At 38.8% G+C, this 22,007-nt stretch overlaps 1 protein-coding gene across 2 annotated transcripts in view; it reads left to right on the top strand.

Annotated features, from left to right (window-relative positions):
• The window catches only part of DCAF10 (DDB1 and CUL4 associated factor 10), a 66,419-nt gene that overhangs the window by 17,158 nt on the left and 27,254 nt on the right, over nucleotides 1-22,007 (top strand). For both annotated transcript variants that reach the window (XM_010369995.2, XM_030919930.1), the window contains exon 2: nucleotides 1,864-1,977. In XM_010369995.2, the coding sequence (XP_010368297.1) occupies nucleotides 1,864-1,977 (114 nt within the window). The remainder of the gene's footprint in view (nucleotides 1-1,863; nucleotides 1,978-22,007) is intronic.

The following is a 22,007-nucleotide window of genomic DNA, read 5'->3' as shown; positions in this document are numbered from 1 at the left end:
ACCCTGTCTCCATTAAAAATACAAAACTTAGTCGGGTATGGTGGCGAGTGCCTGTAATCCCAGTTACTCAGGAGGCTGAGGTAGGAGAATCGCTTGACCCAGGGAGGCAGAGGTTGCAGTGAACTGAGATCATGCCACTGCACTTCAGCCTGGGTGACAGAGCAAGACTTTGTCTCAGAAAAAAAGAATCTCCCAGAGTCTGGGACTGGTGGCTCACGCCTGTAATCCCAGAGTTTTGGGAGGCTGATGTGGGAGGATCACTTGAGGCCAGGAATTTGAGACCAGCCTGAGCAACGGTAGTGCGATCCCATTTCTACCAAAAAAAAAAAAAAAAAAAGTCTCCCAGAATCATTGATTCACTACTTATGCACAAAAGGGAAAAATTTCATTTCAGGGTTCTTCTGACTTACAAAAAGAAATAGCTATTTATATGTCTTCAAAAATTACAAATATTAATTTGAATATTTTTACTCCCAATGACTAGCATAAAAAATTTCAGATATTATTAAACTTTGAAGTTCAAATGTCTTAAAAAAGGGTTTATGCAGACAAGTCCATGATTACTAAATATAGAAAAGATTTCAACTTTTTTTTTTTTTGAGACAGAGTCTTACTCTGTCACTTAGGCTGGAGCACAGTAGCATGATTTTGGCTCACTGCAACCTCCACCTCCTGGGTTCAAGTGATCCTTCTGCCTCAGCCTCCCAAGTAGCTGGGACTACAGGTGCCCACCACCACGCCCGACTAACTTTTTTTGAATTTTTACTAGTGACAGGGTTTCACTATGTTGGCCAGGCTGGTCTCGAACTCCTGACCTTGTGATCCGCCCACCTTGGCCTCCCAAAGTGCTGGGATTACAGGCGTGAACCACTGCTCCCAGCCAAGATTTCAATTTAATAGTTGTTTTTTAATCTCCCACTTTACCTAAAAAGTTTGTTCCTAATAGAAAAGTTTTTGGCTATTTAAAATTCTATCTTATGTACGTTCATCTTAGTTGTATAAAATACTCAGGATTTCATTTGCCAGAAATGAAATGAATCTGAAAGAGCAGCACCCACAAAAAACTAATACTTAATTAAAATAAAGTACAATAGACTTTCACAAATCAAAATGAGGTTTATACAAGTTTTATAAAAATATAACTTTGCAGTGGGGAAGGCCTGAAACAAGAGACAAACCTAAAAAACCATGAATGAAAAGACTGATAAGTTTGACTATGTTTAACTGGTCTGATAGGTTATATGCCAGCTATTTTCCAGTGCATTTTATTGATAGTGATAAAGAAATATATAATTTGGTTGTATATGATTTTTCCCCTAAGTTGTCTCATCAATGCATATTTTTTGGCAACCACCTTTTTTATTTAAAAATATGTTTTTGAGTTCTTTCATATTCATATAAAGCCACCCCTTTCTTTTTAACTTCTCTACAGTATTTCAAAGTATTGTGTACTATGGCTTGTATAATCAGTCATTCCCTCTGTCATGTACATTGAAGATACTTGAAATTTCTCCATTTTACAATGAAGCATATGTCTCTTTGTATTTGTAAGTGATTAGTTCTCTAGATTAAATTACCAGAAAAAATTGCTGAGTCAAAACATATGCCCATTTTAAATTCTGATACTTTATAGAGGTGCTGTCCAAACATAAGCTGTACCAGATTATACTCCACCATAATGTATGAGAGTACCATTTCCTACTACTATTGCCAACCACAGACAGTATCAATCTTTTAAACATTTGCTAACATGGGCAAAAAAAAAGTTATTTACCTATAGCTTGTGTCATTATAAATGAGTGAACATCAATAACCAGTGAATGCTAGAAAACTAAACAAGATAAATGTGTCATTTGCTTTCAGGTCAGTGTTGACAGTTGCTTGTGAACAAACTGAAGTTCTGCTTTTTGACCCTATATCTTCAAAGCACATAAAAACACTTTCTGAAGCTCATGAAGACTGTGTAAATAATATCAGGTTAGTATTATAGTGAAAAAGTGAACTTTATCAGTGTGGCCCAAAATGTTCTGTTTTGGAAGTTAGTGAAGATGAAAATGTGTGATGCCTTATCCAGCAGTGCTAGATGATTCACATTGTGAACTGTGAATCTAATTCCTTGTAAAACTAATCCTTTAATTACAAAACTTACTCTTAGTTATGTTGGTTTGGAATGTTTCTGAAATACATTTTTAACTTCTATATAATTTTACCTTTTCATATATTAGGGTCATCATTATGAACCTCAGCCATGTATTATGCTAGTCCTGTAATGCCTTTGTGCTAATCATCTGTGTAGAATGATGGCAGTCCCATTGCTTAGCACCTCTCACTTCCACCCCTCTACCCTCCAAATACAGACTGTTAAGAGGAAAAAGTACATGCATAGACAACTTCTTTGTAGCATCATTGGAAGCTCCTTAATTTTTAATAATGTGGGAAGTGAATTATAATTGAGTAGTTTGGTGATTAGTATTCAGCTATTAAAATGATGGTCATAGAGACTACATAGCAACACAGACAAATGCTTGGCATGACACAGTTTAAAATTGTTATACGAATTATACAAATAGGAGATGATACAGGAGAAAAAGATTAAAAGGAAATATTTTAAAATTCTAACAGTAGTTAGAATGGATGGATTATGAGTAATTTTCTATTTTTTCTATGTAATGAGATATTACTTTTATAATTATTACTTTTAATTTTCTCAAAAAAGAAATATGGAAATTACTAGCCAAAGTAACATACTGGGTGTTGTGATGTAACTCCTATGCTCCAAACACATAGAACAATAAGTTAAATGGCACAAAAAATATAGCCAGATTCTGAACAACATAAACATCTTTGTGGGCCAGAAATGAAACACGGACACCAAGTTTTAAATAGGGCTGAAACCACAGATCAGCTGGCTTTCGGTCTAGCACTGATATCTAGTAGTTTTGCTCCTGTCAGGTAAAAGGATTAAAAAGTGCTTAAGTGTTTCATGCGAGGCAGGAACCAGCGCCAGAATCACTACATGAAGCCCGGGTTTGGTTAAAATATACGTCTTATTTATGAGAGGCTGAAAAGAGAAAAAAGCTATTCACTACCAGAGACTATAGGTTTAGCTGATAAAGACACAGCCTCATCAATAGCTATTGAATGAAGCCACTTGCTGAGTCAGTAACTGAATGTGTATGTATGATATTTCCAATATCATTATTAAACTGGAGCCGAAATGTCATTGTAAAGCCTAGTTGTGGACTGGGGGCCCAGATGGCCAAGTGGGAGCAACTCTGAAACCATTAAATAGGAGGAGAGAGAAATTAAAAACCTTTTCTACTCAAAAGAAACCTATAGGGCTGGGCGCGGTGGCTCGAGCCTGTAATCCCAGCACTTTGGGAGGCCGAGACGGGCGGATCACAAGGTCAGGAGATCGAGACCATCCTGGCTAATACGGTGAAACCCTGTCTCTACTTAAAAATACAAAAAACTAGCCGGGCGACGAGGCGTGCGCCTGTAGTCCCAGCTACTCGGGAGGCTGAGGCAGGAGAATGGCGTAAACCCGGGAGGCGCAGCTTGCAGTGAGCTGAGATCCGGCCACTGCACTCCAGCCTGGGTGGCAGAGCAAGACTCCGTCTCAAAAAAAAAAAAAAAAAAAAGAAACCTGTAACTAAAATTCTAAAATTTATAAAGACATATAATGTTAACATCATAACAAAATCAACCACCAAAAACATTAATTTCTCTGGATGAAATTAATTTTATGGAGCAGTTCAACAAATACTTTATTTTTAAAAATAAATTATGTTATGTATTTATTTTTAAAAATAAATTATGTTATGTATTTATTTTTGACTAGGTAATAGATGCATGTAGTACAAAATTCAAAGGTACAAAAAGGGTAAACAGGCCGGGCGCGGTGGCTCAAGCTTGTAATCCCAGCACTTTGGGAGGCCGAGACGGGCGGATCATGAGGTCAGGAGATCGAGACCATCCTGGCTAATACGGTGAAACCCCGTGTCTACTAAAAAAACACAAAAAACTAGCCGGGCGAGATGGCGGGCGCCTGTAGTCCCAGCTACTCGGGAGGCTGAGGCAGGAGAATGGCGTGAACCCGGGAGGCGGAGCTTGCAGTGAGCTGAGAGCCGGCCACTGCACTCCAGCCTGGGCGGCAGAGCAAGACTCCGTCTCAAAAAAAAAAAAAAAAAAAAAAAAAAAAAAAAAAAAAAAAAGGGTAAACAGTGAAAAGTAAGTCTATCTCCACCTCTTTCACCTAGCCACCCAGTTTCCCGCCCCAGAGGCAACCACTGTTACCCATTTCTTGCTGTCTTTTCTAGATAATTGTTGCATATACAAACATGTATATATATACATACACACTCACACATATGTACATTTTTATATAAATGGTAGCGTTTACACATGTTATTTACCTTGCCTTTTCACTTAATAACATGTTTAGAGATCATTTGATATTAATACCCATGGGATTACCTTATTCTTATTAACAGCTGCCTGGTATTCCAATGATTGGGAGAAACTTTGAAGCCTTTTTAGGATGCTCAGAGAAATAAATTAAGAGATACTTTCCAATTAAAGAAAGCTTAAAGACTGAAACAAACAAAAGAGATTGAACAAGAAAAAGTCAATGTAGTAAAGAACTAGCTAGAACTCTTAGAAATTAAAAATGTCAGGCTGCCCAGAAATAAACCTAAATATTTACAGCTAACTGATCTTTGACAAAGCAAACAAAAACGTAAGGTGGGGAAAGGACACCCTTTTCAACAAAGGGTGCTGGGATAACTGGCTAGCCACATGTAGGAGAATGTAACTGGATTCTCATCTCTCACTTCATACAAAAATCAACTCAAGATGGATTAAGGACTTAAACCTAAGACCTGAAACTATAAAAATTCTAGAAGATAACATTGAAAAAACCCTTCTAGACTTGGCTTAGGCAAGGATTTCATGACCAAAACTCCAAAAGCAATTGCAATAAAAATAAAGATAAATAACTGGGACCTAATTAAACTAAAGAGCTTTTGCATGGCGAAAGGAACAGTTGGCAAAGTAAACAGACAATCCACAGAGTGGGAGAAAATCTTCACAATCTATACATCTGACAAAGGGCTAATATCCAGAATCTACAACAGACTCAAATGAGTAAGAAAAAAAAACAATGAATCCCATCAAAAAGTGGGCTAAGGAAATGAACAGACATTTCTTAGAAGAAGAATTCTTCATATGGCCAACAAACATAGGAAAAAATGTTCAACATCACCAATGATCAGGGAAATGCAAATCAAAACCACAATGCGATACCACCTTACTCCTGTGAGAATGGCCGTAATCAAAGAATCAAAAAACAGTAGATGTTGGTGGGGATGCAGTGATCAGGGAACACTTCTACAATGCTGGTGGGAATGTAAACTAGTACAGCCACTATGGAAAACAGTGGGGAGATTCCGTAAAGAACTAAAAGTAAAACTACCATTTGATCCAGCAATTTCACTCCTGGGTATCTACCCAGAGGAAAAGAAGTCATTATTTGAAAAAGTTCCTTATACACACGTTTATAGCAGCACAAGTCACAATAGCAAAATCATAGAACCAACCCAAATGCCCGTTAATCAATGAGTGGATAAAGAAACTGTGGTATATATATACATGGTGGAATACTACTCAGCCATAAAAAAGAATGAGTTAACAGCATTTGCAATGACCTGGATGAGACTGGAGACTATTATTTTAAATGAAGTAGCTCAGAAATGGAAAACCAAACATCACAAGTTTCCACTGATTAGTGGGACCTAAGCTATGAGGACATAAAGGCATAAGAATGATACAATAGACTTTGGAGACTTGAGGGGAAGAGTGGGGGGTTGGGCAAGATATAAAAGACAACAGATATGGTGCAGTGTATACTGCTTGGGTGATGGGTGCACCAGGGTCTCACAAATCCCCACTAAAGAACTTACTCATGTAACCAAATACCACCTGTATTCCAATAACTTATGGAAAAATAAATTATTAAAAAAAAAAAGTCAAGCTGGGCTTGGTGTCTTGCACCTGTAATCCCAGCAGCTTGAGAGACTGAGGCAGGAGGATCACTTAAGCCCAGGAGTTCAAGGCTGCAGTGAGCTATGATTGCACCACTGCTGTCAGGCTAGGTGAGACAGAGCAAGACTCTTATCTTTATAAAAAGAAAGAAAAAGAAATTATGTAGCTGGTATATAAAAAACTCAATAGATGGGATGAACTTTACCTTTTACACCACTGATAAATTAATTAATGAGTTAGAATATAGCACTAAAAATTCACACAGAACACATAAAAAAGGTTAGAATATGAAAAAGTAGTTGAAAGACAGGATTAATTGAGAGATTACAGTGTATATAGAGTTATAGAAAAATATTGGTAGAAAACTAATTTTTGAAGATAACAATGGCTGAGAATTTTTAGCACTGAAGGGCCTGAGGCATCAAATCAAAAGCGAACTTTATAGTGTAAGCAGTTTAAATAAAACATGAATCCACATCTAGACAGGTTGTGGTGAAACTCTAGAATACCAAAAATCAAGAGAAAATCTTAGAAGCCACCAAAGTTAGAAGCCAGATTACCCACAGAAGTACAATAGTTAGAGAAACAGGTTTCTCATTAGCAATAGTTGATATCAGGAGGAAAAGGAGTAATATTAATATCTTCAGTATAAAGGCAAAATAATGTTCAGTACCATGTTATGTCCAGGGAAACTGTTAATCCAAACTAAAGAATTTTTATTAGGTAAAATGTTAACTGTTATTAACATAAAGAAAAGAATTCATGAGTTTTTTTTGGGGGGGGATACATGTAAAACAAAATAAAAACTAAAACTCTAGATTAGCACTATCCAATAAAAATGTAATGCTAGTCACATATGTAATTTTTAATTTTATGGTAGTCACATTAGAAAAGAAAAAAGAGGTGAAATTATTTCTAATAATTTATTTAACCCAGTATGTCCAAAATACTATCATTTCAACATGTAATCAATATAAAAATTATTGAGCTATTTTACTTTCATTTTTTTCATGCTAAGTCTTCAAAATCCAAAATCTAGTTTGTATTTTATACTTAGAGCACATCTTTCTTTTTTTTTTTTTTGAGACAGAGTCTCGCTATGTTGCCCAGGCTAGAGTGCAGTGGCATGATCTCGGCTCACCGCAACCTCTGTCTCCTGCACTGAAGCAATTCTCATGTCTCAGCCTCCCGGGTAGCTGGGATTACAGGCATGTGCCACCACACTCAGCTGATTTTTGTATTTTTAGTAGAGATGGGGTTTCACCACGTTGGCCAGGCTGGTCTCGAATTCCTGACCTCAAATGATACACCTGCCTCAGCCTCCCGAGTAGCTGGGATTACAGGCATGTGCCACCACACTCAGCTAATTTTCCTATTTTTAGTAGAGATGGGGTTTTACCACATTGACCAGGCTGGTGTTGAACTCAAGACCTCAAATGATCCACCTGCCTCAGCCTCCCAAAGTGCTGGGATTATAGGCGTCAGGCACTGCACCCAGTCATTAGAGCACATCTTAATTCAGACTGCCTGCCTATCAAGGACTCAAAAGCAGATGCAGGTAGTGGCTACATTACCAAATTGGACAGTGTGGTTCTAGACAGTAACAACAAATAGGTTGTATGCATAGGAGAGTTTTGTTAAGTGGAAAGGTATAATATGTTAAGGCCCTCTTCATGTTTGAGAGGAAGATAAAAATAGTAAGTAATTCAGACTCTTCTAGAAAACTGTATAATTAAATATATGCGATGAAAAAACTGAAAAGATTTAACTAAAATAATGGAAATACAAACCATTATCGCTCTCAAAGCTGCAGAAGGGCAAAAGAGAATACTGGAAACTTAATCACTTCAGTAAAAGACAGGAGAGTTTAAAAAAGTAAAAAAAAGCCGGGCGCGGTGGCTCAAGCCTGTAATCCCAGCACTTTGGGAGGCCGAGACGGGCGGATCACGAGGTCAGGAGATCGAGACCATCCTGGCTAACACGGTGAAACCCCGTCTCTACTAAAAATACAAAAACTAGCCGGGTGAGGTGGCGGGTGCCTGTAGTCCCAGCTACTCGGGAGGCTGAGGCAGGAGAATGGTGTAAACCTGGGAAGTGGATCTTGCAGTGAGCTGAGATCTGGCCACTGCACTCCAGTCCGGGCAATAGAGAGAGACTCTGCCTCAAAAAAAAAAAAAAAAAAAAGGTAAAAAAAAAATTAAGTAAAGAAAAAGGATGATAAATAGAATACAGAAAACAAGAAGTAGAAAAAGTTCCAAATATATGAGTAGTTCAAAGTCATATAAATAGATTAATTGTCTTTATTAAGAGTCAATAATTTGAATAAAAAACAAAATGATTTATCTGTTGATCTATCAATAGATGTTTAGCAATACCAAAAATAAAACCACTGAGAAATGGGAAAAGAAAACTGAGAGAAATTGTCAATATCAGACAGATGAAAGACCAAGGCCTTTAATAAAGATAAAATGAAACAGTACACATTAATAAAAGGAAAAGTCTACCAAGAAGATAAAATAATTATGAACTTGAATGCATCTTAAATATAGCCTTAAAATACACAAAGCAAAAATAGAATTATAAAGAATTAGAAGTCTACAATTATAGTGAGATATTTTAATACAGTTCTGTCTAAAACTGATAAATCAAGCAGATAAAAATTAGGCAGTAGAAGATTTAAAAATATCCTGAACAAATGGCTGTTATTAAAAAGTCAAAAAAAAAAATACAGATGTTGGCGAGCTTACGGAGAAAAAGGAACACTTATACACTGTTGGTGAGAGTGTAAATTACTTCAACCATTGTGGAAAATAGTGTGTTGGTTCCTCAAAGACCTAAAAACAACTACCATTCGACCCAGCAGTCCCATTACTGGGTATATACCCAAGGGAATAAAGACACATGCATGCATATGTTCATTGCAGCAGTATTCACAATAGCAAAGACATGGAATCAACCTAAATGCCCATCAATGGCAAACTGGATAAAGAAAATGTGGTACATATACACCATGGAATACTAAGCAACTGTAAAAAAGAATGAGATTATGTCCTTTGCAGGAACATGGGTAAAGCTGGAGGCCATTATCTTTAGCAAACTAATGCAGGAACAGAAAACCAAATACTGCATGTTCTTACTTAGAAGTAGGAGCCAGATGATGAGAAAACATGGACACAAAGAGGGGAACAACAGACACTGGGGCCTTCCAGAGAGTGGAGGGTGGGAGGAGGGAGAGGATCAGGTAAAATAACTAATGAGTACTATAGGCTTAATACCTGAGTGACAAAATAATCTGTACAGCAAACCTCTATGATACAAGTTTAGCTATATAACAAACCTACACATGTACCCCTGAACTTAAAAATTTTAAAAAGTGGCTGGGCACAGTGGCTCATGCCTGTAATCCTAGCACTTTGGGAGGCAGAGGCAGGTGGATCACCTGAAGTCAGGAGTTTGAGACCAGCCTGGCCAACATAGTGAAACCCTGTGTCTACAAAAATAGAAAAAAAAAAAAAAAAAAAAAAAGCCGGACTTGGTGGTGAGTGCCTGTAGTCTCAGCTACCTGGAGGATGAGGCAGGAAAATCGCTGGAACCCAGAAGGTGGCGGCTATAGTGAGCTGAGATCGTGTCACTGCACACCAGCCTGAGTGACAGAGCAAGACTCCGTCTTAAAAAAAAGAAAAAGAAAAAGAAAAAAGTTTTAAAAAGTGGAATATTTCTTAAAAAAAAAAAAAAAAGGCAATATGAACAGAGTTAATGCATAGCTGAACAAATGAGAAAAGGTATTTCAATGTTAAAAGCTGACAAGGGACTAATACCCAGAATATACAAAGGATTCCTGCAAATAAAAATCAGGAGGGCAACCCCAGAAGAAAAATGGGCAAAGGATATGGACGAACAATTGATAGAAAGGAAACCCCTACAGCTATTATGCATGTAAAGAGAAGCTTAAAGTTATTAATAATCACACAAATGAGAATTAGAACAAAATGCCACTTTACACCTATTGGACTGCAAAAATTTAAAAGCTGGATAAGCCAAATGTTGGCATGGATGGGTTCTGTATCATGATGGCTGATGGGGTGTGGATGCTACCGCCTTTCTGGAAGGATCTGGGGCTATTAACGCTATGACCCAGCAGTTATGCTACTGAGTATACAGTCCAGAGACATTCTCACAGGATCCACAAGAGCCCACAGGTTTGAGGTTGTTTGGTGTGGTGTATGTATGTGGGAGAGCACTGGAGCCAGCTGAGTGCCCACCATCAATGAGAGAATGCACAGGTGAAATGTGGCACATGACACCAGGCAACGGGAACCCAGATTAGATATGCCTGTGCCACATGTATGAGATTTTAGAACCTAGTAGTTTTTTAGAGAGAAGAAATAGTAAGAAGCAGAATATGTAATACACTATCATTATCATTTATGCAAATAAAACATACACCCAAATACCACAATACCTTTTCTTTTTGTAGAGATAGGGTCTTGCTGTGTTGCCCAGGCTGGCCTGACACTGCTGACCTCAAGTGATCCTCCCACCTCAGCCTCCCTAAGTGCTGGAATTACAGGCATGAGCCACTGTGCCTGGCCCTCCTCTGAATATTTAACCACAATCCAGCACTCATGCATGTGTGGGACCCAAATTCACACTACTGTATGGTTCAAAATCTCCAGCCAACAATTTTCAATTGGATTCAGGTTGGAAGCGCTGTCATGTACTTGTAAAAGCAAATGTAAGTCTGCCAGGTGCAGTAGCACACACCTGTAGTCCCAGATACTTGGGAGGCCAAGGCTCAGCCCAGGAGTTCATGGCCAGCCTGAGCAAAATAGCAAAACCCCCTCTCAGAAAAAAAGAAAAAAAAAAAAAAAAAAGGAAACCAAACAAATTCAAATCTTTTCTGGATGCAAAAAGTCAGTATCATAAAGAAGTTGATTCTCCCCAAATTATTCTATAAATTCAGTGTAGTTTTAGTTAAAATACCAACAGAGTTTTTCATAAAATTTGATTTTATTATTTTTTTTTTTCTTTTTTTTTTTTTTTATTATACTTTAAGTTCTAGGGTACATGTGCATAACATGCAGGTTTGTTACATATGTATACTTGTGCCGTGTTGGTGTGCTGCACCCATCAACTCGTCAGCACCCATGAACTCGTCATTTACATCAGGTATAACTCCCAATGCAATCCCTCCCCCCTCCCCGCTCCCCACGATAGGCCCCGGTGTGTGATGTTCCCCTTCCCGAATCCAGGTGATCTCATTGTTCAGTTCCCACCTATAAGCGAGAACATGCGGTGTTTGGTTTTCTGTTCTTGTGATAGTTTGCTAAGAATGATGGTTTCCAGCTGCATCCATATCCCTACAAAGGACACAAACTCATCCTTTTTGATGGCTGCATAGTATTCCATGTGTAGTTTTAGTTAAAATACCAACAGAGTTTTTCATAAAATTTGATTTTAAAACTTATATAGAACAGCAAGAGCCAGGCATGGTGGTGCATGCCTACAGTATGTAGTCTTAAAACAGGAGTAGATTAAGTGATAGTGGAGTATCCCAGAAACAGACCTATGTATCTATAAAAATGTTGTATATGATAGCAGGGGCATTATGAATCAGTGGGGGGTGGAAATGGAAAAGAGAGGTTTGGCTATATATATGAAAAAATAGAATAAAATTAGATCTCTACTTCACACCATAAGTGAAAATAACTTCCAGTTATATTAAAGATCTAATTATAAAAGCAAACCTTTAAAGTTTTAGGAGAAAGTATAGATTATACTTGTGTTCTAAGTGTAAGAAAGGATGTTTTTTAGATACAAAAAGCATAAATCATTAAGGATTGATCAGTTCAACTGCATAAAAATTTTAAACTTCATTGTAACCAAATGCATCATAACAATGTGAGAAGATAGGCTATAATTGGTGGGAGAAGTTACTTTCAATGTACATAACCAAAAAAGTATTCGTATATAAGATAATAATATATATTATCTTTTAGCAAAAGTGGCAGAGAATCACGTAAGATAAACTACAATGAACAGGCCGGGCACTGTGGCTCACGCCTGTAATCCCAGCACTTTGGGAGGCCAAGGTGGGCGGTTCACCTGAGGTTGGGAGTTTGAGATCAGCCTGACCAACATGGAGAAACCCTGTCTCTACTAAAAATACAAAAATTAGCCAGGCATAGTGGCGCATGCCTGTAGTCCCAGCTACTCGGGAGGCTGAGGCAGGAGAATCGCTTGAACCCGGGAAGCGGAGGTTACAGTGAGCCGAGACAGCGCCATTGCACTCCACCCTGGGCAACAAGAGCAAAACTCTGTCTCAAAAAAAATAAAAAATAAAAAACTATAATGAGCAATAACTACAGAAAGATGTTCAAGCTTATTTATTATGGATGTGCAAATAAAAATAACAATAAATACCAAGAATTGGCAGAAAAATACTTGGTATTTCTCTTGGCAGCAAAATGTTGAGAAATAGGCACTCTTAGATATTACTGATGAAGTATAAATTTGTAACATTATTTTGAAGGGCAGTTTAGCCATATATGGTAAAGTTGAAGATTAATGTTTTTTTAAATAATTAATGCAGGCTGGGCATGGTGGCTCATACCTGTAATCCAAGCATTTTGGGAGGCTGAGGTGGGAGAATCACTGGAGGGCAGAAGTTCAAGACCAGCCTGGGCAACATAGTGAGACTCCGTCTCTACAAAAAATTTAAAAATTAGCCAGGTGTGGTTGCATGTGCCTATAGTCCCAACTACTTGGAAAGCTTAGGAGGATTGCTTGAGCCCAGGAGTTCGAGGCTTTAGGGAGCCATGATTGCACCACTGCATTCCGGTCTGGGTGACAGAGCAAGACCCTGTCTCTTAAAAAAAGAATAAAGAAGAAGAAGAAAGAAATTAATGCAAATGTAGACATGGAGGTGTATAAAGAAGATTCATTATAGCATTGTTTGTAATAGACAGAAGTTGGAAACAACTTGAATGTCTATCAAGAGGAAATTAATAGATAAATTCTGGTGTATTTATATAATGAAATACTATACATCAGTTAAGATAAATGAACTAAAAGCATCAGCATCTGCTACACATCTCAGAAATTTAAAGTTGAAGTAGAAAAGAAAAATGTAGAATGAGCTTTATAGTGTGATACCATTTACATAAAATTTGAAAACATTACAAACATAAGCTTGGTGAGGGCATGTATTTGTTCTGTGCTCTATTCCAGCATCTAGAATTATGCCTAGCATATGGTGGGTGCTTATTCAACATTTACAGAGAAAAAACTGAATGCAAAACAATACTATAAAGTGTTTATGGTTATATACATATGAATTCATGGTATTAAAAATTTATATCAGAATAACAACAAATTTTGGATAGTGGTTCCCCCTGGGGAGGAAGAGAAGGGAAGGGATTGGGGAGGGATATACAAGGCACTTCAACTGTGTTTGTAATGTTCAAAAATATGTGAAAGATAAAATGTTAAAGTTGATAAAGCTGAGTGGTATCCCAGATGTTTGTTACATTTTTCATAGTTTTCTCTATGTTGCTAATATTTTATAATTTAAAAATTTCTTATCTCAGAAAGATAAGACTTGTGCAAAGTTGTTTGCCTTTACTCAAAACGACCTTTGACTAATCTGCTATTAGAATGTATTCTTTATCAATGTTAGCCTTCATTTGCTGCTGCTAGTGTGCCTGCCATAGCAACTCATACCTACAAATTTGAATCTGCTTCTTCTGATCTGTTGATTAGAGAAATCGATTTTGAAGCTCGTTTACATGTATACATAACTTAAGAGTTTTGGCTGGGTGCAGTGGCTCACGCCTGTAACCCCAGCATTTTGGGAGGCCGAAGTGGGCAGATTGCCTGAGGTCAGGAGTTCCAGACCAGCCTGGCTAACATGGTGAAACCCAGTCTCTACTAAAAATACAAAAATTAGCTGGGCGTGGTGGCACATGCCTGTAGTCCCAGCTACTCGGGAGGCAAGAGACTCGCTTGGACCCAGGAGGCAGAGGTTGCAGTGAACCGAGATCGCAACACTGCACTCCAGCCTGGGCAATAGAGCAAGACTCTGTCTCAGGGAAAAAAAAAAAAAAAAAAAAAAAGAGTTTTGAGTGAGAATCTGAAGAGTCTTCGGTGCATGAGCTTAAATGTGCATTATTTATTAATAATACTAACTTCCATTGTTTGAATGCTTTCTATGTGTCAAACCTTCTGTGAAGCACTTTTTATACATTACTTAATCCTTACAGTATCCCTCTGTGAGACAGATATTGTAGCTATTTAAGGAATAAAGAAACTATAACTCAAATAAAGAGATTTGCCCAAGTTCTTAGATATAGTAAGTGGTAGAGCTGGAATTCATACTCAGTTCCATTAGATCACCTCACTGTATTGTTCAGAGATACGGGCATGCATTTTCTGGTTTGGTTCTAGATAGTCATTTTGTACATACTTGGTAATATCTTCTAGTTCATTTCTTAGTTTTGTAGTTTGCTTATTATCTTGTAAAATAAAAAAATAAAAACATTGATAGTTATGGAGAATATTTTCTGTTCATATTTTGGGAAAGTAGTGGGACAAGTCTATAATTTAAATACTTAAACCATTATACAGGCTTACTTCTCATTCCTGAGGGATCTGTATATGGATTCAGAGCTCATTTAATAATCATTAGCCGGGTCTGATGGCGGGCACCTGTACTCCCAGCTACTCGGGAGGCTGAGGCAGATAATTGCTTGAACCCGGGAGGCGGAGGTTGCAGTGACCCAAGATCATGCCACTACACTCCAGCCTGGGTGACAGAGCGAGACTCCATCTCAAAAAAAAAAAAAAAAAAAAAAGATATAGGTCCCCCCAATTATGAAGTTGCAGGGAGAAGCCCTGAGGTCATCATAAGAATATTTATTTAGTGATATTACATTTAAAAAATTAGTACCCATTTAGCCGGGCATGGTGGCGGGCACCTGTAATCCCAGCTACTCAGGAGGCTGAGGCAGGAGAATCGCTTGAACCCGGGAGGTGGAGATTGCAGTGAGCCAAGATCGCGCCATTGCACTCCAGCCTGGGCAACAAGAGCAAAACTCCATCTGAAAAAAAAAAATAATAATTAGTACCCATTTAGGTAGCTCACGTCTGTAATCCCAGCACTTTGAGGCCAAGGTGGGCAGATCACCTGAAGTCAGGAGTTCGAGACCATGCTGGCCAACATGTTGAAAGCCCATCTCTACTAAAAATACAAAAATTAGCAGGGCATGGTGGTGGACGCCTGTAATCCCAGCTACTCGGGAGGCTGAGGCATGAGAATCGCTTGAACCCAGGAGGTAGAGGCTGCAGTGAGCTGAGATCATGCCATTGCACGCTAGCCTGGGCAACAAGAGCGAGACTCCGTCTCAAAAAAAAAAATTAATACCCATTTAAATGTATCCCAGGATCTATTTCTCCCTCCCACTGTCTTTGTTGGTTTGCTGCTTATTGTTAAATGTCAAACTATATAATGCAAATGTAGGGCTGCGTCAGTGGGAACATGAAATTTCTTATCTTACAAAGGATGTAGAATTTTGCAAAACCCTGAAAATTATGTTAGAGAACTGGTCAAGTAATATAAAATCACTGGCAGATAATGATATCATAGAGTTAGAGTAGTGATCAATTTGATAAAAGAAAATGACATCAATTATGACACGATAGAGACCTCAAAGCATTATGTGAATATCTCACAGGACTAAGGAAAAAGGCTCTTGGGAAAATTGATGAGGCCCTTGAATGTTTATATAGAAATGACTCTCTGTTTTGGGTTTTGTTTTGTTTTGTTTTGAGACAGGGTCTTGCTCTGTTACCCAGGCTAGGCTGGTGTGCAGTGGCACGATCATGGCTCAGTGCAACTTCCGCCTCCTGGGCTCAAGCAGTTCTCCTGCCTCAGCCTCTCAATAGCTGGGACTACAGGCTTGGCTAATCTTTTGTAGAGACAGGGTTTCTCTATGCTGCCGGGGCTGGTCTTGAACTCCTGACCTCAAGCAATCCACCTGGCTCAGCCTCCCAAAGTGTTGGGACTACAGGCGTGAGCTGCAATGACCCTCTTTTTGATACTACAAATTCAAATATGAAGTAAGGATGTCATATTCTGCTATCATAATTTCATTGGGAAGATTATGTAAAAAATGCCAAACATTTAATTTATTCTTGTTCTGAGAATTTGCATATGCAGATACTCTTCAACTTCTGATGGGATTATCTCCCAACTGGAAGTCAAAATGCATTTAATACCCAGATAAACATCATAAAGTCAAAAAATTGTTAGTTGAACAATTATAAGTTGGGGATCATCTGTAGTTAAATAAACAGGAAAATGTTTATTTTCATGAGTTTTTGTTTAATATTTTTTTAAGATATAGACTCAACAACACTTTCATTTATACAATGAAATGGTACCTGTTTTAATAGAATTCACTTTCAGTTTCTTTTATCCTTTACCATATCCTCTGACAATGAAGACCGTGAATTTGTCCAGATATCATCTTACCCATAGCTGTTACAGTCATGTATGTTGGGGTTTGATGGGGACATTTGGAGTTCTGTGATTCAGAGACATAGATTTCAGTGTGTTTGAAGGGTTTTCTCCTATTTATTGGAGTCTGTGGAGTTATAAATATTTTACAATTATTAACTTATTAAGCTAGACTAAGTTTTATTTTGAGAGGACGAGGCCCACATATCCAAGGATTTGTCTAATGCTACATTCTTTGCATCTGTTGATTTTGGGATAAAAATTGTTCTGGATGCTTTAATTTATCTCCTAGTGTACATTCTTAATATTCTACATTTATTTTTTCTCTTTATCAGTGATTTTCCAATACCAAAGTTTTTTTTGTTTGCTTTGTTGCCCAGGCTGGAGTGCAGTGGCACGATCTCGGCTCACTGCAGCCTCCGCCCTGCCAGCTCAAGCGATTCTCCTGCGTCAGCCTCCCAAGTAGCTGATATTACAGGCATGCATCATCACACCTGGCTAGTTTTTGTATTTTTAGTAGACACGGGTTACATCATGTTGCCCAGTCTAGTCTCAAACTCGAGCTCAGGAGATCCACTCTTGTTGGCCTCCCAAAGTGCTGGAATTAACAGGCGTGAGCCACTGTGCCCAGCCATCGTTTTTCAAATTTATATTTTACTAAACAGCAACTTCCAATATCAAAGTTTTTTTTTTTTTTTTTTTTTTGAGGCGGAGTCTTGCTCTGTCGCTCAGGCTGGAGTGCAGTGGCCGGATCTCAGCTCACTGCAAGCTTCGCCTCCCGGGTTCCCGCCATTTTCCTGCCTCAGCCTCCCAAGTAGCTGGGACTACAGGCGCCCGCCACCTCACCCGGCTAGTTTTTTGTATTTTTAGTAGAGACGGGGTTTCACTGTGTTCGCCAGGATGGTCTCGATCTCCTGACCTTGTGATCCGCCCGTCTCGGCCTCCCAAAGTGCTGGGATTACAGGCTTGAGCCACCGCGCCTGGCCGCAAAGTTTTTAACAAGTAATATTTTGAGGTGAAAATGAGCCAATTAAAGTCAGAGTATTAAATTTCTCATTAAACTTATTCATTTCAAAATTATTCACTTTTATTCCAACTTTATATTTTTCTATACTTTTGGTATTAAAATATCCTTTCATGCAACAATTATCGTTTTTTAAATGACCTTATTAACAAAAATTAAAAAGCTAGTCCCCCTTTTTATTTTTTATGAAAGTCCAACAGTCTGGAAATCTAGCTAGTTCAGAGACCTTTCTGAAACTCTCATTCTAATAATCTCTCTTCCTTAAGACTCTCAGACCACTGTGGCCTGCAGCAATATAACCCCATTGGGGTTTTAAATCCATCCGTGCATTAAGTATTTTCTGTAGACTGAATAAAATATCTTTGTTATTTTTAAAAAACTTTTCAAAAGTATGAGTATGCTCAATTTATTTTAAAACTTTAACTTTCCAGTAGTCTTTTAGAAAATATTTTTTGCATGTATTTTTCTCAATCATGTAATTTTTTTTTTTTTTTTTTTTTTTTGAGACAGCGTTTCACTCATGTCACCCAGGGTGGAGTGCAGTGGTGCTATCTCGACTCACTGCAACCTCTGCCTCCCTAGCTCAAGCAATTCTCTTGCCTCAGCCTCCTGAGCAGATGGGACTACAGGTGCGTGCCACCACACCTGGCTAATTTTTGTATTTTTCGTAGAGATGAGTTCTCACCATGTTGCCCAGGCTTGTCTCAAAACTCTTGAATTCAAGTGATCAGCTGGCCTCGGCCTCCCAAAGTGCTGGGATTATGGGTGAGAGCCACTGTGCCCAGTCTCAGTCACGTAATTTCTGTCAAGTATGGAAGTCATTTAACTAGTTTTACTTTAGAAAGCATCATCAGGGCTGAGTGCAGTGGTTCACACCTGTAATCCTAGCACTTTGGGAGGTCGAAGGGGCAGATCAGTTGAGGTCAGGAGTTCAAAACCAGCTTGGCCAACATGTTGAAACCCTGTCTCTACTAAAAATGTAAAGAAAATTAGCAGGAACCGGGCGTGGTGGCTCATTCCTGTAATCCCAGCACTTTGGGAGGCTGAGGCAGGGAGATAGATCATTTGATGCCCGAAGTTTGAGACCAGCCTGGCCAAAATGGTGAAACCCCGTCTCTACTGAAAATACAAAAATTAGGCGGGCGTGATGGCGGGCGCCTGTAATCTCAGCTACTTGGGAGGCTGAAGCAGGAGAATGGCATGAACCCGGAAGGTGGAGGTTGCAGTGAGCCGAGATCGCGCCACTGCACTCCAGCCTGGGAGACAAGAGTGAGACTCCGCCCCGCCCAAAAAAAGATTACCTGGGCGTGGTGGCGGGCGCCTGTAATCTCAGCTACTCAGGAGGCTCAAGCAGGAGAATCGCTTGAACCCGGGAGGCGGAGATTGCAGTGAGCTGAGATCACGCCATTGCACTCCAGCCTGGGCAACAGCAGCTAAACTCAGTCTCAAAACAACAACAACAACAACACATTATCAGTAAAGGTAAACCTATAAGGGAAAAATGGACTTGACAATATAAGAATTAAAATTTTGATTAGCTGGGCATGGTGGCTTGTGCCCATAGTCCCAGCTACTTAGGAGACTGAGACAAGGAGGGTTGCTTGAGTCTGGGAGGTCAAGGCTGTGGTGAGCCTTAATCATCACTGCACTCCAGCCTGGGCAACAGAGCAAGACCTTGTCTCAAGAAAAAAAAAAATTAAAATTTTGATATGGTGAGAAAACGTAAACCATATAAAAGAAATATGTGGAAAATATATACAATGCACAGTATTTGAAAAACTGATATATTATCTTTAAAGATTTTTTTTACAACACAGTAATTAAAATAATATTGCAGTTGTAAAATCAGCAAGGAACATGAACAGCAAAGAAATATATCTTTCTAATAAATGTGAAAAAGTTTCAACTTTACTAAAAATAAAAGTTTCAACTTAAAACAAGATGATATTTTTTCCTAGCACTTAGGAGAAAGTTTTTTTAAAGACCTATGTGGCAAGGATTTGGAAAAGTGGACACTCTCCTAACTGCTGATGGAACTCATATTGGTATGTTTTTCTGGAGGACAATTTGGCTATATTTAAAAAAACTTACATTACAAACAAATCCCATTTTACTTAGCAATATGTTTTTCTGGGAATATACTTAGAGACATAAATAGGGATGTGATTAATATTTGGCTGTAAGTATGCTCATCTTAGTGTTTTTTAGTAGTAAAAAATTGTAAGCAATCCAAACACCCAAAAATTGCATATTCATTTTAAAAAGAAGCCGGGCACGGTAGCTCATGCCTGTAATCCCAGCACTTTGGGAGGCTGAGGCAGGTGGATCACCTGAGGTCAGGAATTTGTGACCAGCCTGGCCAACCTGACGAAACCCATCTCTACTAAAAATACAAAAATTAGCCGGGCGTCGTGGCGGGTGCCTGTAATCCCAGCTACTCTGGAAGCTAAGGCATGAGAATCACTTGAATCCAGGAGGTAGAGGTTGCAGTGCGCACCTGGGGGATAGAGCGTGACTCTGTCTCCAAAAAAAAAAATTTTTTAAAGAAAAGAAAAAAGATTTCAGTTTCTTCATACAGTGAACACTATTCAGCCATTAAAAATGATTTTGTCAATAAATCTTTAATAACATGGCAATATGTTTTTGAGATAATATTAGGTTTAAAACATAGAAATTAAGCTAAACATCAATAAACTGGTTATTTTTGGTGATGGATTTATTTTTCATTAAAAATATTTTCAATAGAAATGTTTTTTGTTGGCCGGGCGCGGTGGCTCAAGCCTGTAATCCCAGCACTTTGGGAGGCCGAGACGGGCGGATCACGAGGTCAGGAGATCGAGACCATCCTGGCTAACATGGTGAAACCCCGTCTCTACTAAAAAATACAAAAACACTAGCCAGGCGAGGTGGCGGGCGCCTGTAGTCCCAGCTACTCGGGAGGCTGAGGCAGGAGAATGGCGTAAACCCAGGAGGCGAAGCTTGCAGTGAGCTGAGATCCGGCCACTGCACTCCAGCCTGGGCGACAGAGCGCCAGACTCCGTCTCAAAAAAAAAAAAAAAAAAAAGAAATGTTTTTTTGTTATTGTTATTTTTAAAATAAGAGATGGGGTTTTGTCATGTTGCCCAGGCTGGTCTCAAACTCCTGAGCTCAAGCGATCCATCCATCTTGGCCTTCCGAAGTGTTGGGATTATAGGCATGAGCAACCACGCCTGGCCAAGAAATGTATTTTATAATTAAAAAAGTTACTGGGAATCACCATAGAATAAATCCATAATGTACTCCCTAGTCATCTCTACTTTCCCATACACAGCATTCCTAACACTGCTTCTCAGAGGGCACCATCCGCTTACATGCCTGTGTACCTTTGCTTACCCCCGGCCACTTAGGGAGTTCCTGCTCATCTTTTATTCAGTTCAAATGATAACATCATGAAATCTTTCCCAACCACCCTCTTTGCTTATTCCACACAATTATTTTGTGTAATTATGTAGTTACATTGTCTTTTCTGCTAGGCAGTGAACTCCTCTTTCGTTTATTTTATAAGTATTTGTTGAGTGTGTATGTGTCTGGCACCATGTGTATTATATACTGCAGATCTAACCATGACCCGAGGCAGACAGGTTCCTTCTGCCTTCAAGGAGTTTATAGTAAAGTTGTTCCTTACAATATAATTTTTTTTTTTTTTTGAGATGGAGTCTCACCCTGTTGCCCAGGCAGGAGTGCAGTGGTGCCATCTGGGCTCACTGCAAGCTCTGCCTCCTGGGTTCACACCATTCTCCTGCCTCAGCCTCCCAGTGGCTGGGATTACAGGCGCTCGCCACCACGCCCGGCTAATTTTTTGTATTTTTAGTAGAGACGGGGTTTCACCAACAGTATAATATTAAGTATTATGATAGAAACTCCCAGAATGCTTTGGGAGCTCAGAGAATTGGTAGGTCTACCAGACTGGTTAAACAGGAAAGGCTTCCTGGAGGGGATAACAGCTGAATATAGTTATATGCCACATAACAACATTTCAGTGAGTGACATCATATACAACAGTGGTTCCAGAAGATTATAATGGAGCTGAAAAATTCCTATTGCCTAATACTGTGTTATACTTTTTATTGTTATTTTAGAATGTACTCCTACTTTAAAAAAAAAAAAGTAAACTGTAAAACAGCCTTAGGGAGGTTCTTCAGGAGGTATTCCAGAAGAAGCCATTGTTATCAGGAGATGACAGCTCTGTTCCTGTTATTGCCCAGTGGGGCAAGATGTGGAGGTGAAAGACAGTGATACTGATGATTTTTACCCTGTGTAGGGCTAGGCTAATGTGTGTCTTTGTTTTTAACAAAAAAGTTTAAAAAGTAAACATTTTAATAGAAAAAAGTTTATAAAATAAGGATATAAAGAAAGAACATAGTTTTGTACAGTTGTACAATGTGT

This window comes from Rhinopithecus roxellana, chromosome 16 (genome assembly GCF_007565055.1).
Source record: "Rhinopithecus roxellana isolate Shanxi Qingling chromosome 16, ASM756505v1, whole genome shotgun sequence".
Classification (NCBI taxonomy): Eukaryota; Metazoa; Chordata; class Mammalia; order Primates; family Cercopithecidae; genus Rhinopithecus; species Rhinopithecus roxellana.
Note: the sequence above shows the minus strand (reverse complement) of the source record. Positions and strands in the feature narration are given on the sequence as shown.